The 15,413-nt window shown below is 40.9% G+C and overlaps 1 protein-coding gene across 1 annotated transcript in view; it reads left to right on the forward strand.

Annotated features, from left to right (window-relative positions):
- Positions 1–15,413, forward strand: part of TNRC6A (trinucleotide repeat containing adaptor 6A) — a gene marked incomplete at its 3' end in the record, with an annotated part of 215,375 nt that overhangs the window by 100,368 nt on the left and 99,594 nt on the right. The window contains exon 4 of the mRNA XM_079719619.1: positions 13,892–13,939. Within this exon, the coding sequence (XP_079575745.1) occupies positions 13,892–13,939 (48 nt within the window). The remainder of the gene's footprint in view (positions 1–13,891; positions 13,940–15,413) is intronic.

The following is a 15,413-nucleotide window of genomic DNA, read 5'->3' on the forward strand; positions in this document are numbered from 1 at the left end:
AAACCCAAGGAGAAACACACCAAGACACATATTAATCAAACTATCAAAAATTAAATACAAAGAGAAAATATTAAAAGCAGCAAGGGGAAAACAACAAATTACATACAAGGGAATCCCCATAAGGTTAACAGCTGATCTTTCAGCAGAAACTCTGCAAGCCAGAAGGGAGTGGCAGGACATATTTAAAGTGATGAAAGGGAAAAACCTACAACCAAGATTACTCTACCCAGCAAGGATCTCATTCAGATTCGACAGAGAAATTAAAACCTTTACAGACAAGCAAAAGCTAAGAGAATTCAGCACCACCAAACCAGCTTACAACAAATGCTAAAGGAATTTCTCTGGGCAGGAAACACAAGAGAAGGAAAAGACCTACAATAACAAACCCAAAACAATTAAGAAAATGGTAATAGGAACATACATATAGATAATTACCTTAAATGTAACAGGATTAAATGCTCCAACCAAAAGACAGAGACTGGCTGAATGGATACAAAAACAAGACCTGTATATATGCTGTCTACAAGAGACCCACTTCAGACCTAGGGACACATACAGACTGAAAGTGAGAGGATGGAAAAAGATATTCCATGCAAATGGAAATCAAAAGAAAGCTGGAGTAGCAAGTCTCATATCAGACAAAATAGACTTTAAAATAAAGACTATTGCAAGAGACAAAGAAGGACACTACATAATGATCAAGGGATCAATCCAAGAAGAAGATATAACAATTGTAAATATTTATGCACCCAACATAGGAGCACCTCAATACATAAGGCAAGTGCTAACAGCCATAAAAGGGGAAATTGACAGTACCACAATCATAGTAGGGGACTTTAACACCCCACTTTCACCAATGGACAGATAATCCAAAATGAAAATAAATAAGGAAACACAAGCTTTATATGATACATTAAACAGGATGGACTAATTGATACTTATAGGACATTCCACCCAAAAACAACAGAATAAACTTTCTTCTCAAGCGCTTATGGAACATTCTCTAGGATAGATCATATCTTGGGTCACAAATCGAGCCTTGGTAAATTTAAGAAAATTGAAATCATATCAAGCATCTTTTCAGACCACAAAGCTATGAGACTAGATATCAATTACAGGGAAAAAAACTGTAAAAAATACAAACACATGGAGGATAAACAATACACTACTAAATACCCAACAGATCACTGAAGAACTAAAAGAGGAAATCAAAAAATACCTAGAAACAAATGATAATGAAAACATGATGACCCAAAACCTATGGGATGCAGCAAAAGCAGTTCTAAGAGGGACGTTTATAGCAATACAATCCTACCTCAAGAAACAAGAAACATCTCAAATAAACAACCTAACTTTACACCTACTGCAATTAGAGAAAGAAGAACAGAAGACCCCCAAAGTTAGCAGAAGGAAAGAAATCATAAAGATTAGACCAGAAATAAATGAAAAAGAAATGAAGGAAATGATAGTAAAGATCAGTAAAACTAAAAGCTGGTTCTTTGAGAAGATAAAATTGATAAACCATTAGCCAGACTCATCAAGAAAAAAAGGGAGAAAACTCAAATCAATAGAATTAGAAATGAAAAAGGAGAAGTAACAACTGACACTGCAGAAATACCAAGGATCATGAGAGATTACTACAAGCAACTCCATGACAATAAAATGGACAACCTGGAAGAAATGGACAAATTCTTAGAAAAGCACAACCTTCTGAGACTGAACTGGGAAGAAATAGAAAATATAAACAGACCAATCACAAGCACTGAAATTGAAACTGTGATTAAAAATCTTCCAACAAACAAAAGCCCAGGACCAGATGGCTTCACAGGTGAATTCTATCAAACATTTAGAGAGGAGCTAAAACCTATCCTTCTCAAACTCTCCAAAATATAGCAGAGGGAGGAACACTCCGAAACTCATTCTACAAGGCCACCATCAACCTGACACCAAAACCAAAGATGTCACAGAAAAAGAAAACTACAGACCAATATCACTGATGAACATAGATATAAAAATCCTCAACAAAATACTAGCAAACAGAATCCAACAGCACATTAAAAGGATCATACACCATGATCAAGTGGGGTTTATCCCAGGAATGCAAGGATTCTTCAGTATAAGCAAATCAATCAATGTGATACACCACATTAACAAATTGAAGAATAAAAACCATATGATCATCTCAATAGATGCAGAAAAAACTTTCGACAAAATTCAGCACCCATTTATGATAAAATCCCTCCAGAAAGTAGGCATAGAGGGAACTTACCTCAACATAATAAAGGCCATATATGACAAACCCACAGCAAACATCATTCTCAATGGTGAAAAACTGAAAGCATTTCCACTAAGATCAGGAACAAGACAAGGTTGCCCACTCTCACCACTATTATTCAACATAGTTTTGGAAGTTTTAGCCACAGCAATCAGAAAAGAAAAAGAAATACAAGGAATTCAAATAGGAAAAGAAGAAGTAAAACTGTCACTGTTTGCAGATGACATGATACTATACATAGAGAATCTTAAAGATGCTACCAGGAAACTACTAGAGCTAATCAATGAATTTGGTAAAGTAGCAGGATACAAAATTAATGCACAGAAATCTGTTGCATTCCTATACACTAACAATGAAAAATCTGAAAGAGAAGTTAAGGAAACACTCCCATTTACCACTGCAACAAAAAGATTAAAATACTTAGGAATAAACCTACCGAAGGAGACAAAAGACCTGTATACAGAAAACTATAAGACACTGATGAAAGAAATTAAAGATGATACAAGTAGATGGAGAGATATACCACGTTCTTGGATTGGAAGAATCAACGTTGTGAAAATGACTATACTACCCAAAGCCATGTACAGATTCAATGCAATCCCTATCAAACGACCACTGGCATTTTTCACAGAACTAGAACAAAAAATTTCACAATTTGTATGGAAACACAAAAGACCCCGAATAGCCAAAGCAATCTTGAGAAAGAAAAATGGGGCTGGAGGAGTCAGGATCCTGGACTTTAGACTATACTACAAAGCTACAGTAATCAAGACAGTATGGTACTGGCACAGAAACAGAAATATAGATCAATGGAACAGGATAGAAAGCCCAAAGGTAAACCCATGCACATATGGTCACCTTATCTTTGATAAAGGAGACAAGAATATACAGTGGAGAAAAGACAGTCTCTTCAATAAGTGGTGCTGGGAAAACTGGACAGCTACATGTAAAAGAATGAAATTAGAACACTCCCTAACACCGTACACAAAAATAAACTCAAAATGGATTAAAGACCTAAATGTAAGGCCAGACACTATGAAACTCTTAAAGGAAAACATAGGCAGAACACTCTATGACATAAATCACAGCAAGATCCTTTTTGACCCACCTCCTACGGAAATGGAAATAAAAACAAAAATAAACAAATGGGACCTAATGAAACTTAAAAGCTTTTGCACAGCAAAGAAAACCATAGACAAGACGAAAAGACAACCCTTGGAATGGGAGAAAATACTTGCAAACGAAGCAACTGCCAAAAGATTCATTTCCAAAATATACAAGCATCTCATGCAGCTCAATAACAAAAAAACAAACAACCCAATCCAAAAATGGGCAGAAGACCTAAATAGACATTTCTCCAAAGAAGATATACAGATTGCCAAAAGAAACATGAAAGGATGCTCGACATAGCTAATCATTAGAGAATTGCAAATCAAAACTACAATTAGGTATCACCTCACACCGGTCAGAATGGCCATCATGAAAAAAATCTACAAACAATAAATGCTGGAGAGGGTGTGGAGAAAAGGGAACCTTCTTGCACTGTTGGTGGGAATGTAAATTGATACCGCCACTGTGGAGAACAGTATGGAGGTTCCTGAAAAAACTAAAAATAGAACTACCATACGACCCAGCAATCCCACTACTGGACATATACCCTGAGAAAACCATAATTCAAAAGGAGTCATGTACCACAATGTTCATTGCAGCTCTATTTACAATAGCCAGGACATGGAAGCAACCTAAGTGTCCATCGACAGATGAATGGATGAAGATGTGGCACATATATACAATGGAATATTACTTAGCCATAAAAAGAAATGAACTTGAGTTATTTGTAGTGAGGTGGATGGACCTAGAGACTGTCATACAGAGTGAAGTGAGTCAGAAAGAGAAAAACAAATACCGTATGCTAACATATATACATGGAATCTAAAAAAAATGGTTATGCAGAACCTAGAGGCAGGACAGGAATAAAGACGCAGATGTAGAGAATGGACTTGAGGACATGGGGAGGGGGAAGGGTAAGCTGGGACGAAGTGAGAGAGTGGCATGGATATATATACACTACCAAATGTAAAATAGATAGCTAGTGGGACGCAGCTGTATTGCACGGGGAGATCAGCTCGGTGCTTTGTGACCACCTAGAGGGGTGGGATAGGGAGGGTGGGAGGGAGGGAGACGCAAGAGGGAGGGGATATGGGGATATATATATATATATACGCATAGCTGATTCACTTTGTTATAAAGGAGCAACTAACACACCATTGTAAAGCAATTATACTCCAATAAAGGTGTTAAAAAAAAAAGAATTTTTAGCAGCAGCAGCAGCACCTGATGAGACTTACTTGTTAGGAAACCAGTTTGGCAGCAGTGTGGATATTTGGATAGAGGCAGGTAAGCAAGCGTGGAAGAATCATTCCTTCATCCAATAAATTTTATTAAGGGCCTAATATGTACTGGGCAACGTGCTAGATGTGAAAGATATATTGAGAACAAGGCAGTTATTGTCCTTGCTCTCTTGGAGCTTACAAAGAATCTGCAGGGTCAAAAATTAAACAAATAATGATGGAAGTACTACATTACAAATGTGATCATGCCAGGAAGCAGAAGTAGAGGATGCCTTTAGAATATGTAATTGGGAGACCTAATAAAGTCAAGGCAGGTGGTGGTCAAAAAGTCTATCCTGAGGAAGTGACATGTGGTTGAGAGCTGAAGGATGGTAAGGCTGGGTGAGGAACTGGACAAGTTTTAGAAAACAAAAGAAAAGCCCTTTGGAGAGTTCTCTGGTGGTCCAGGGGTTAGGACTTGGCACTTTCATGGCTGTGTACCTGGTTCAGTCCCTGGCTGGGGAACTAAGATCCTGCAAGCCATGTGACATGGCCAAAAAAAAAAAACAAAAGCCCTTGGATTGAATTGTCTGGAGCAAGGAGAGAGGGGTGGTGGCTGGAGATAACACTGGGCGACCTTGCAGACCATGTTAAAGTTACTGGGCTTTGAATCAAGAGCCCTGGAAAGCCTTTGAATTATTTTAAGTTCAGGAGTAAGATGATCAAGTTTTCAATTTAAGAAAAATCACTGAGGCTGCTGAATGGTGAATGATTTTATGTGAACATGTATAAAGCTGGTGAGGATGTGGAGCATCAGAGCCCCTCCTGGGACTGGAAATGTAACGTGGTGTAACCACTTCAGAAACACTGTATAGCTTCTCATGTAGTTAAGGAGAAACTTATTCTGTGATTCAGTATTTCTATTCCTAGCTATTTATCCAAGAGAGATAGAAACATATGTCTACTGTCCACCAAAAAAAGAAAAAAGAAAGAAAGAAAAAAAAAGACTTGTACAAGAATACAGCTTTGGGGCTTCCCCGGTGGCGCAGTGGTTGAGAGTCTGCCTGCCGATGCAGGGGACATGGGTTCGTGCCCTGGTCCAGGAAAATCCCACATGCCGCGGAGCAGCTGGGCCCGTGAGCCATGGCTGCTGGGCCTGCGGGTCCGACCACAAAAAAAAAAAAAAAAAGAATACAGCTTTATTCATAGCAGCTTTATTCATAATAACCTCAAACTGGAAACAAGTGTCAGTCAACAAGAGGATGGTAAACAAACTGTGGTACATTCATTTAATGGGATAATTCTCAGTAACAAAAAGGAATGAACTTCTGACACATGCAACAATATGAATGACTAGGATATGTTCAGCAAGAGAAGTTAGGCACAAAGGTATATACATACACATACTATATGACTCCATCTATATGAAGTCCCAGAACAGACAGTACTAACCCATAGTGATATAAATCAGAAAAGTGGTTTCTTGGTGTCAGGTGTGTGTGTGTGGGGGGGAGGGGCGGGGGGGATCAGGTGAGTGATGAAAAGGGGCACAAGGGAATTTTCAGGGCTGACCAAGTGTTCTATATAGTGATTTTGGTTACACTAATTTTGGTATTTATTTTGACAAAATAACTACACGGGTGTATTTATGTGTCAAAACTCGTCAAATTTTTTTTTTACTTCAAATGTGTGCATTTTATTTCATGTAAACTATACCACAACAAAAAAGAAAGGGGAAGAAAAGTGAATCGGTGGCATTTTCAGGGTATACTATGGGGGCTGGCAGTGGAGAAACAGAGGAAGGGAAAAATAAGAGAAGTTTGGAAACAAAGTAACAGTGATACATTGGATGATGGGGAGAGGAGTCAAAATTGACTCAGGTTTCTGGCTGGGGCAGCTTAGTGCCGGGTATTACTGCTACCTGGGGGAAACTCTCTTTGGGGACAGGTTTGTGTGTGGTGGGAGGAATGGGACAGAGAAGGGATAAGGCTAAATTCATTCATTCATTCATTCATTCATTTTTGGCTGCATTGGGCTTTCGTTGCTGCGCACGGGCTTTGCCGCGAGCGGGGCTACTCTTCGTTGCGGTGCTCAGGCTTCTCATTGAGGTGGCTTCTCGTGTTGTGGAGCACGGGCTCTAGGCACGCGGGCTTCAGTAGTTGCAGCACGCAGGCTCGGTAGTTGTGGCGCACAGGGTTAGTTACTCCACGGTATGTGGGATCTTCCCGGACCAGGGCTCGAACCCGTGCCCCCTGCATTGTCAGGTGGATTCTTAACCACTGCGCCAGCAGGGAAGTCTGGAATAAGGCTAAATTCTGACACATCAATCTGAGAAGCATCAATTGTCCCCATTATACTACCCTTAATCCTGTTAATCGTGCCTTGCTAGGTTGTCACTGGAATAGCATTCCTCCGCTCTTTCCTCAGTCCACAGCAATGGTTCTCCATAGGGTAATATTTCACCTCCACTCCTCAGAGGGGTGGGGGAAACTGCTGAAGGGGTTTGGGCTGTCACAAAGAGGTGGGATTCAGTGGAGAGGGGCTGGACAGGGACAGTCCCACAAAATGTAGGACCCCCCCGACATTCTCATGAGTGAAAGCATGTTTGTAATTATCCAAGGACCTAACTCTTTACTTTATTCAGCATTACTATACACTTAAATTTTCAGTAATTCAATGTTCCCTTAAATTGAAAGAGAATTGTTCTCTAGTTGTTCAGAACTTGACTGAGAGTTGTCCTCTCTTCAGATAAATTACATCTCCAGCGTCACTACAGTTCTTGGTGTATGAGTAGTTATTTCAACACTGCTGCATTTGTAGGAGTGATCCAACACATAGGTGCCAGGATCTGCCTACTTTACTGAGTCTTCCAGTGTAGACCATAACCAAGTATTTACATAGTGAAAGACATTTTATTTTATTTACTTTTCTTTGAATTCTTTATTTCAGATATGTCATTTTATGTGATTTTAAAATTATATGTTAGGTAGCTTATACTATCTACGATGATCATTTAGGGATAGAAAGGGTGGTGTTACAAAATATTTCTTATCAAAGGGAGCTGCGGGGTCTAATTCAGTTGAGAAAAAAAGATCTACAATGTAGTGGTTAGTGATCTAGGCTCGGAAGCCAAATTGCTTGATTTTTACCACTTTTTAGGTGACTCTGGGCAAGTTAATTATCCTCATCTGTAAAATGGGGATAACATCATTGGGCTGTGTGAGGACAATGATAATGATCAGTTAATATTTTTAAAGTACTTAGAACAATGTATAATTGGCATGTATTAAGTACCAAATAGATTTCAGTTAAATAAAATAACTATACTCTTTCCAGGAAATCTCATTTGTGTTCATGTTTTCAATATCCATTTTACATTATTGTGAAAATTTTTCTAAATTTAAAAATATTTTGAGTGAGCTTTATTTAAATATGTATATATATATATATGTTTCACGATGGTATTTGGTAGAGACTTGGGAGAAAAAATAATCCTTTCAAGTACATAATTTTTCAAGTATTAGGCTAGTCATTTACCCTTCTTAGATAAGGAAGAGAGGGTTGAAGAATACTTAAGCTCTGGTAACCTCAGAAACCAAAGGAACAAAAAACCCAAGGAAGAAAGACAAATGGAGAAAAGATCTTATTTACGTTTAATTTTGTACAGCCTCTGTTTCTTACTATGCTCACTAAGAAGAAGAAGCTTCCTGAGATAGTTACAGATTCTTCCAGAGCTATTCCATAAAAAGCTATGGTAGGAAAGTCATTTGATGTTATATACAAATTCTCAAACTGGAAACTTCAACCATAAGGCATGCAACATACTATAATATTCACTTTAAATCTAGAGAATATGCTTGTTGTAGGAAATGGCATTTGCTTACTTAAACCAGCTATGTTAGTGAAACCCATTACTCTGTACAGAACCTTGTTTCTGGTTTTGTTCCTAATTGTTTATACAAGTAAGTAAAAATGGTGGCACCAGTGGATTTAAAGCTAAATACAAAACAAAGCCTGTTTTCATCCACAATGAGGACACACAGTTTAAGCCTCCAGCCTGAGACCCTTCCTCTGCTGTTCCCTAGGTGCTGGGTTGGCTGCCCCTTTTCTTTCAGCTCTCAGATGAAGCTTTACATTTTCAAAGAAACCTTCTTTGACCACACAATCTATGTAATGTTCCTTTGTTTCATGCTTAGCACAACATTTCTTTCCATCTGTGCACTTGTCATAGTTTATAATTATAGACTTTATAGTTTGCTTTAAAAAGAAAAAATCTGTCTGCCTCTTAAGACTTAATGCACAGGAGTAGTTGCTCCTGTGTTGCTGAGAACTGGGCCCTAGCACAGTACCTAGCACATATATTTGTTGCCCAGACAGACTGGCATTTTAGCATTCTGGGGTACACAGGTGAGATATGGGCTAAAAATATGAATTTGAGAGTCATCTACATTTAAATAGTATTTAAATACAAGAGAAAGGATGGAATTACCCATCCCAAGGAGAAACTTGAGACAGAGAGGGGGAAGAGTCTGGAACAAAGCCTTGGGGTTCTCCAACATTTATTTGGTACAAAGCAAGAGATGACGGCAAAGGATACAAAAACAAGAAATGGCTAGAGAGGTAAAAAGAAACCCAGGAGAATGTGCTGCCAAGACATTCCGGAAAAGAAGCTATCTTAAGAAGGCGGGACTGGTCAGCTGTGACAAATACAGCTAAAAATTAAATCAGGGGCTTCCCTGGTGGCGCAGTGGTTACGATTCTGCCTGCCAATGCAGGGGACGTGGGTTCCAGCCCTGGTCCAGGAAGATCCCACATGCCACGGAGCAACTAAGCCCATGTGCTGCAACTACTGAGCCTGCATGCTGCAACTACTGAAGCCCACGTGCCTAGATCCCGTGCTCCGCAACAAGAGAAGCCACCGCAATGAGAAGCCCGCGCACTGCAACGAAGAGTAGCCCCCGCTCGCCATAACTAGAGAAAGCCCGCGTGCAGCAATGAAGACCCACGGCAGCCAAAAAAAAAAAAATGAAGTAAATCAAGAGCAGGATAGAAATGTTACTATTGAGTTTGAGAGCTTCAAGGTCATTTCTGACTTTGATAAGAGCTATTTGGGGGCAGGAGTGGGGATGTCAGGTTAGAGTGGGCTGGGAAAGGAGGTGAGCAACTGGTATAGAACACCTTTTCAAGAAGTTTTTCTGGGAAAGAGAGAAAAAAAGAAAAGAAATGAAGCTGGAGAGGAATGAGCCATCCATGGAGTTGTTTTTTGTTTTGTTTCCATTTTTTTCTTATTGTGGAAGTTACTAGAATATGTTTGTATGATGATGGGAAATATTCAATAGAGAGACTAATTATTAATAAAGAGAAAGAATAATAAGAGAAGACCCCTTAGTAGGCTTCTTTTCTTTTTTTTGGCCACAGCATGTGGAACTTCCCCAACCAGGGATTGAACCCATGCCCCCTGTATTGGAAGCATGGAGTCTTAACCACTGGACCACCAGGGAAGTCCAGTAGGTTTCTGATAAGGAATCAGTGCTGGTTTTCTGTTGTCATTCTTCTTTGACCTATCCCTATGCACCAAGTTTAAGAGATAATCAAAAAGTGATTAGCATGCCTTCATAATGCAGCCCTGAAGGAGTCCTATGTGATTGTGTCAAACCACTCTGGAAAGATCTTCAAGAAATTATATCTTCTCAGCTTCCTTGGAGCTGGGAATTAGTTCCAGGGTTTCTCAACCTTGGGTGCTATTGGTATTTTGTTTCAGATACTCTCCCGCTGGGGGAAGTGGGGCTGTGCTGTGCACTGTAGGATGTTTAGCAGAATCCCTGGCCTCTACCCACTAGGTATCAGTAGCATCCAGTTGTGACCATCAGAAACCAGAAATTGCTAAATCTTTGTGTGAGGGTTAGGGAGCCAAATTGCCCCAAATGAGAATCAATGATTTATTCAAACCTAAGGAAGTCTAATTTTTTAAAAAAATCAGTTAATCTTAACAGCTGTGTAAATGTTGATAAATATTACATTGCTTTATGCTCTTGTGGAAAACTATTCATAAACCTGGTATGAAAGCATACTGTTCTATATATACATGTTCATTTTTTAACTCCTAAAGAAATGCTGTAATATAATTTTTAATGCTTTAAGTAGAAAGAACAATAAAAGAAAACAAACCCAAATATATGCATGGATGAATCGAACTTAGGGATATGGCAAGAAAAGGAAAGTCACTAGCATTTATTTGGTGCCCCCTACATTTTACATTTTGCAAACCAGATTAAAAAAAATTTTTTTTACGTGCTCATTGTATAAAAATGAAAAAAAGAGCCAGATACATTAAGAGAAGGAAACTAAAAACTTAACTATATCATCAGTTAACATTTTGGTACATATGCTTTAGGACTTTCTGTGCATCCATTCATTCCCTTATACATTAACTTATTACACATCTCCCTGACAGAGGACAGGAACTGGGCAGTCAAAGGAGGTTTTGTTTCTTTTTAATGGGAGAGATTTGGGCATGTTTTAAGGCAATGAAAGGATCAAAGCAGTAGAAAGAGGAAAATGGGATGATCCGTAAAGTGAGGTTCCTGAGAAGGAATGGATTGCAAGCACAGAGTTGGAATCATCTTTAGATTAGGGGGGAGAAAGCGTTGTGAGGGACTTCCCTGGTGGCGCAGTCGTTAAGAATCCGCCTGCCAATGCAGGGGACACGGGTTTGAGCACTGGTCCGGGAAGATCCCACATGCCGCAGAGCAACAAAGCCCATACGCCACAACTACTGAGCCTGCGTGCCACAACTACTGAAGCTCATGTGACTAGAGCCCGTGCTCTGCAACAAGAGAAGCTACCACAATGAGAAGCCTGCGCACGGTAACGAAGAGTAGCCCCCGCTCTCAGCAACTAGAGAAAGCCTGTGCAGCTACGAAGATCCAGTGCAGCCAAAAAGAAAAAAAAGAGAAAGCGTTTTGAGAGGATGGAAAGAATACACACATACGCACATGAATATATGTATCTTATTGTATATACAGGTATGTATATTGCTGTATCTACCCATAGGTATGTATCTTGTATCTACATGTAGGTATATATTTTTACTTTATGTACACATATGTATCTTACTGTCTTCATATATAAGTATCTTACTGTATCTACATGCTTTCACAGTGTGAGCTACTTAGGAACTTGCTTTTTTACTTAGTCTATTGTAACCATTTTCCGCTGTGCCATTATTCTTCCTCTCCAGCATTTTTATATTATCCTAACGCATGCAGTAGTTCCGTTTTTTTTTAAAATAGATCTTTACTGGAGTATAATTGCTTCACAATACTGTGCTAGTTTCTGTTGCCCAACAAAGCAAATCAGTCATATGCATACACATGTCCCCATATCCCCTCCCTCTTGAGCCTCTCTCCCATCCTCTTTATCCCACCCTTCTAGGTTATGGCAAAGCGAAGAGCCGATCTCCCTGTGCTATGCTGCTGCTCCCCAGCAGCCAACTATTTTACATTCGGTAGTGTATATATGTCGATGCTACTCTCACTTCACCCCAGCTTCGCCCTCCCACCCCATGTCCTCAAGTCCATTTTCTATGTCTACCTCTTTAATTCTGAACTAGGTTCATCAGTACCATTTTTTTTTTTTAAGATTCCATATATATGCGTTAGCATACGGTATTTGTTTTTCGCTTTCTGACTTACTCTGTATGACAGACTCTAGGTCCATCCACCTCACTACAAATAACTCAATTTTGTTTCTTTTTAAGGCTGAGTAATATTCCATTGTATATATGTGCCACATCTTCTTTATCCATTCATCTGTTGATGGACATTTAGGTTGGTTCCATGTCCTGGCTATTGTAAACTGCAATGAACAACCACTATGGAGAACACTATGGAGGTTCCTTAAAAAACTAAAAATAGAACTATCATATGACCCAGCAATCCCACTACTAGGCATATACCCTGAGAAAACCATAATTCAAAAAGAGACATTTACCACAAAGTTCATTGCAGTACTATTTACAGGAGTTCAGTTTTTAAAGCCATGTCGTAATGTTGGACATTTTGGCCGTTCACAATTTTTCACCACCATCAGCGCAGGACTTAATATCACGATGGTGACATTATCTGTAGCTTTCTAGGATTTTTTGAACATAAGTTCATGCAAGTGGAATTGCTGAGTCAAATGGTCTGCAAAATTCGAAGGATAAAAATCGCTTTTAAACCTCACTGTCATCCTCAGGTATGCATTCTTACCTGAGGAGGAAACAGAGAAGCAGAGAGGTTAAATAATTGGCCCAAGGTCAAAAATAATTAGAAGTGGCGGATTTCAAAAGCAGCGCGGAATCATCATGCTGCGGCTGGGGTAGAATTTGCGGTTTAGGCGATTTTTTTTTTTTTTTTTTCTGCTGTGTTTTGGTGGGGGAGGGGCTGGGCAGCAGGGAAGGAAACTTGTGTCGCAGCAAAGAAGGAGAGGGACTCAAGTCAGAATCCGAGGCGGCCGTGCCAAGAAAGGCTGGGCTCGGAGTTCGGCGGGGCCCCTGCCGCTGTGCTGGGCGCCTCGGAGGCTGTGACCCACCCCCATCCCCCCAGGGAGGTCCAGCCGGCGGCCGCGCTGCGCCGGGGCGGTTGCCAAGGGCCTACCCCGTCTGCGGCTCTAGTTGCTACGGCCTCCATCTTGAGGCCGGTGGCCGCGGCACCCCCGGAAGGGGTTGCCGAGTGGGGCATTCACTTCCGGCTTGGGGCCTGCAGCGGCGGCGGTGGTGGCGGCGGCGGCGGCGGCGGCAGCGGGTCGGTGTAGAAAATGGCGCTGGTGCAGCGGCTCGGGCTTCTCCCCGCGGCGCTACGGAGGGCTTGAGGCTCGCGAGCCTCACTCGCCGCGCCCCACTTGCTTGTGCACTTTACACACATGAGGTGAGTGGGGCGGGGGCCTCCCTCCGGGCGGGAGGAGCCTCGGGCGCTGCCGCAGGGCCCGCAACTGCGGGCTGCAGCGGCGGCGCCGGGCGTCCCCGAGACCTCGGGCCTCGGCGTGAGGGAAACCGGCTGCGCTGCTGCGGAGGCCGAACGGGAGGCCCGGAGGGGCCGCGCTGCACGACTGGGGCCAGGCCGGGGGCTGCAGCTCGCCCGCGCCGCCTGACCGCAGTCGGGGTTGCAGCCCGCAGCTTTGTGAGCCCCCCCGGGCTCCCCTCCCCCTCCCCCTCCCCATCCGGCCCCGGCGCGAGCCTCTGCCGCAGCAGCTCCGTTTTCATGCGCATCTCTCTCTCTCTCTCCCTTTTTCTTTTCTGTTCCAGAGAATTGGAAGCTAAAGCTACCAAAGACGTAGAAAGAAATCTTAGCAGGTAAGATGGGCGAGCTTACCGCCTCTCGACCTATTAATCTTGTATTTCCACTCTGGCTCGCCCTTGCTGGGTTTAGAAGTTACCCGGTGTCATTTTCTTTCGCACGCAGGGAGCAGACACGGAGAAGAGGCCGGAGGGAATACTGGATGGAGGGATTGCGGGGAGATGCGTAATTACGCGTGTGTTCCTTTCTTTGTGGGGGGGGGAACAGCGAAAAGCAATTCTTGTAAACTTAGTTAAAGCATTCTCACCCTTTTAGAATTTAATTAGGGGACTTGTGCATTAATTACTATTGTAAATGGTTGCAGGCATTGTGTGACTCATGATTGAGGCGGCCCTTATGGCGGGCTGTCAAACTGTTTTGGCTTCCCCGTTATTACTTTGTAACTCAAATTGTTGCCTTTATAAAAAGATCCTATGTGTTCGCATTTTTTTTTTTCAACACATTGCAGTCAGGCGGATTCTGTTGCACTGGAAGCAGTTTTGCCCTTGAACTTTACCAAGCATAAACTGCGTTTTGTTTTCTTTTGAAAATATATTTATATCTGCGTTCGGTGTGTGCTCTTTTTATCAGCTGGTAAAATAATTAAAAATCTGTTCCCAGTAAGTGGTTCTCATTCCTCTTGGATCTGAGTGCTTTTGCTCTGGTAATTTAAATCATCACCACAAAGGGGTTTTTTGGTTTTTTTAAACGATGGCTTTATGGAAATGTTGAGCTTTATTGAGCTGTAATTGCTTAAGCATCAGGGCATTGCACCGTATTTAACTCTTTTTCACATTCATTTTCTGTCTTACAGTCTTTTCCTTTCTTATTCGCCGTTTTCTTTTTCATGGTATTGGGACACTCAGAGAAACTTCTAGATTAACCTAATCAGTGAGCAGCTTTCTTTCACTTGAACAGAATAAAATAAAATTTCTCTGTCTCAGGTCTTAGTGTAGTTTGTGTTTGGTGATTGTAAGTTTTATGTTTGTGTTGAGGTTCTTAATTAACATTCACAGTTCAAATCATCTGAATATTTTTCAGCATATAGAATCATTTCAAACTGCTAGTCTTTTGAGTTTTATAGATATTAATTTGTTAAAGTGATCATTTAAGAATCTGTTCAGTCGGTGAAGGATGGACGTCATCGTCTTACCAAATAAGAGATTTTCTGTTATTCAAAATAATTACAGAATCATTTAAAGGAAATTAAACCCGATGTCACTGACTAAATAACTATATTTAAATAAGTTTTGTCAAAAGCTATTAAAGATATGTTAAGATATGAAACCGTTAAATAAAACAGGTTGAATTTTTAAGGTGTAATTTCAGAAAGGAGCTTGGAGGTATCAGTCTGTTTCTCTTTCTGTTTTTGCTTTGTCAGGTAACTATATCAGTGTAATTCCTATGGAGGTTTTCTGGGACTATAAATTAAAAATTGTCTCTACCACAGGTATAATTTTTACATGCTATTACAGTTGGATAGAACTTGGA

The sequence above is a fragment of the Hyperoodon ampullatus genome (assembly GCF_949752795.1).
Source record: "Hyperoodon ampullatus genome assembly, chromosome: 14".
NCBI classification, from domain to species: Eukaryota; Metazoa; Chordata; class Mammalia; order Artiodactyla; family Ziphiidae; genus Hyperoodon; species Hyperoodon ampullatus.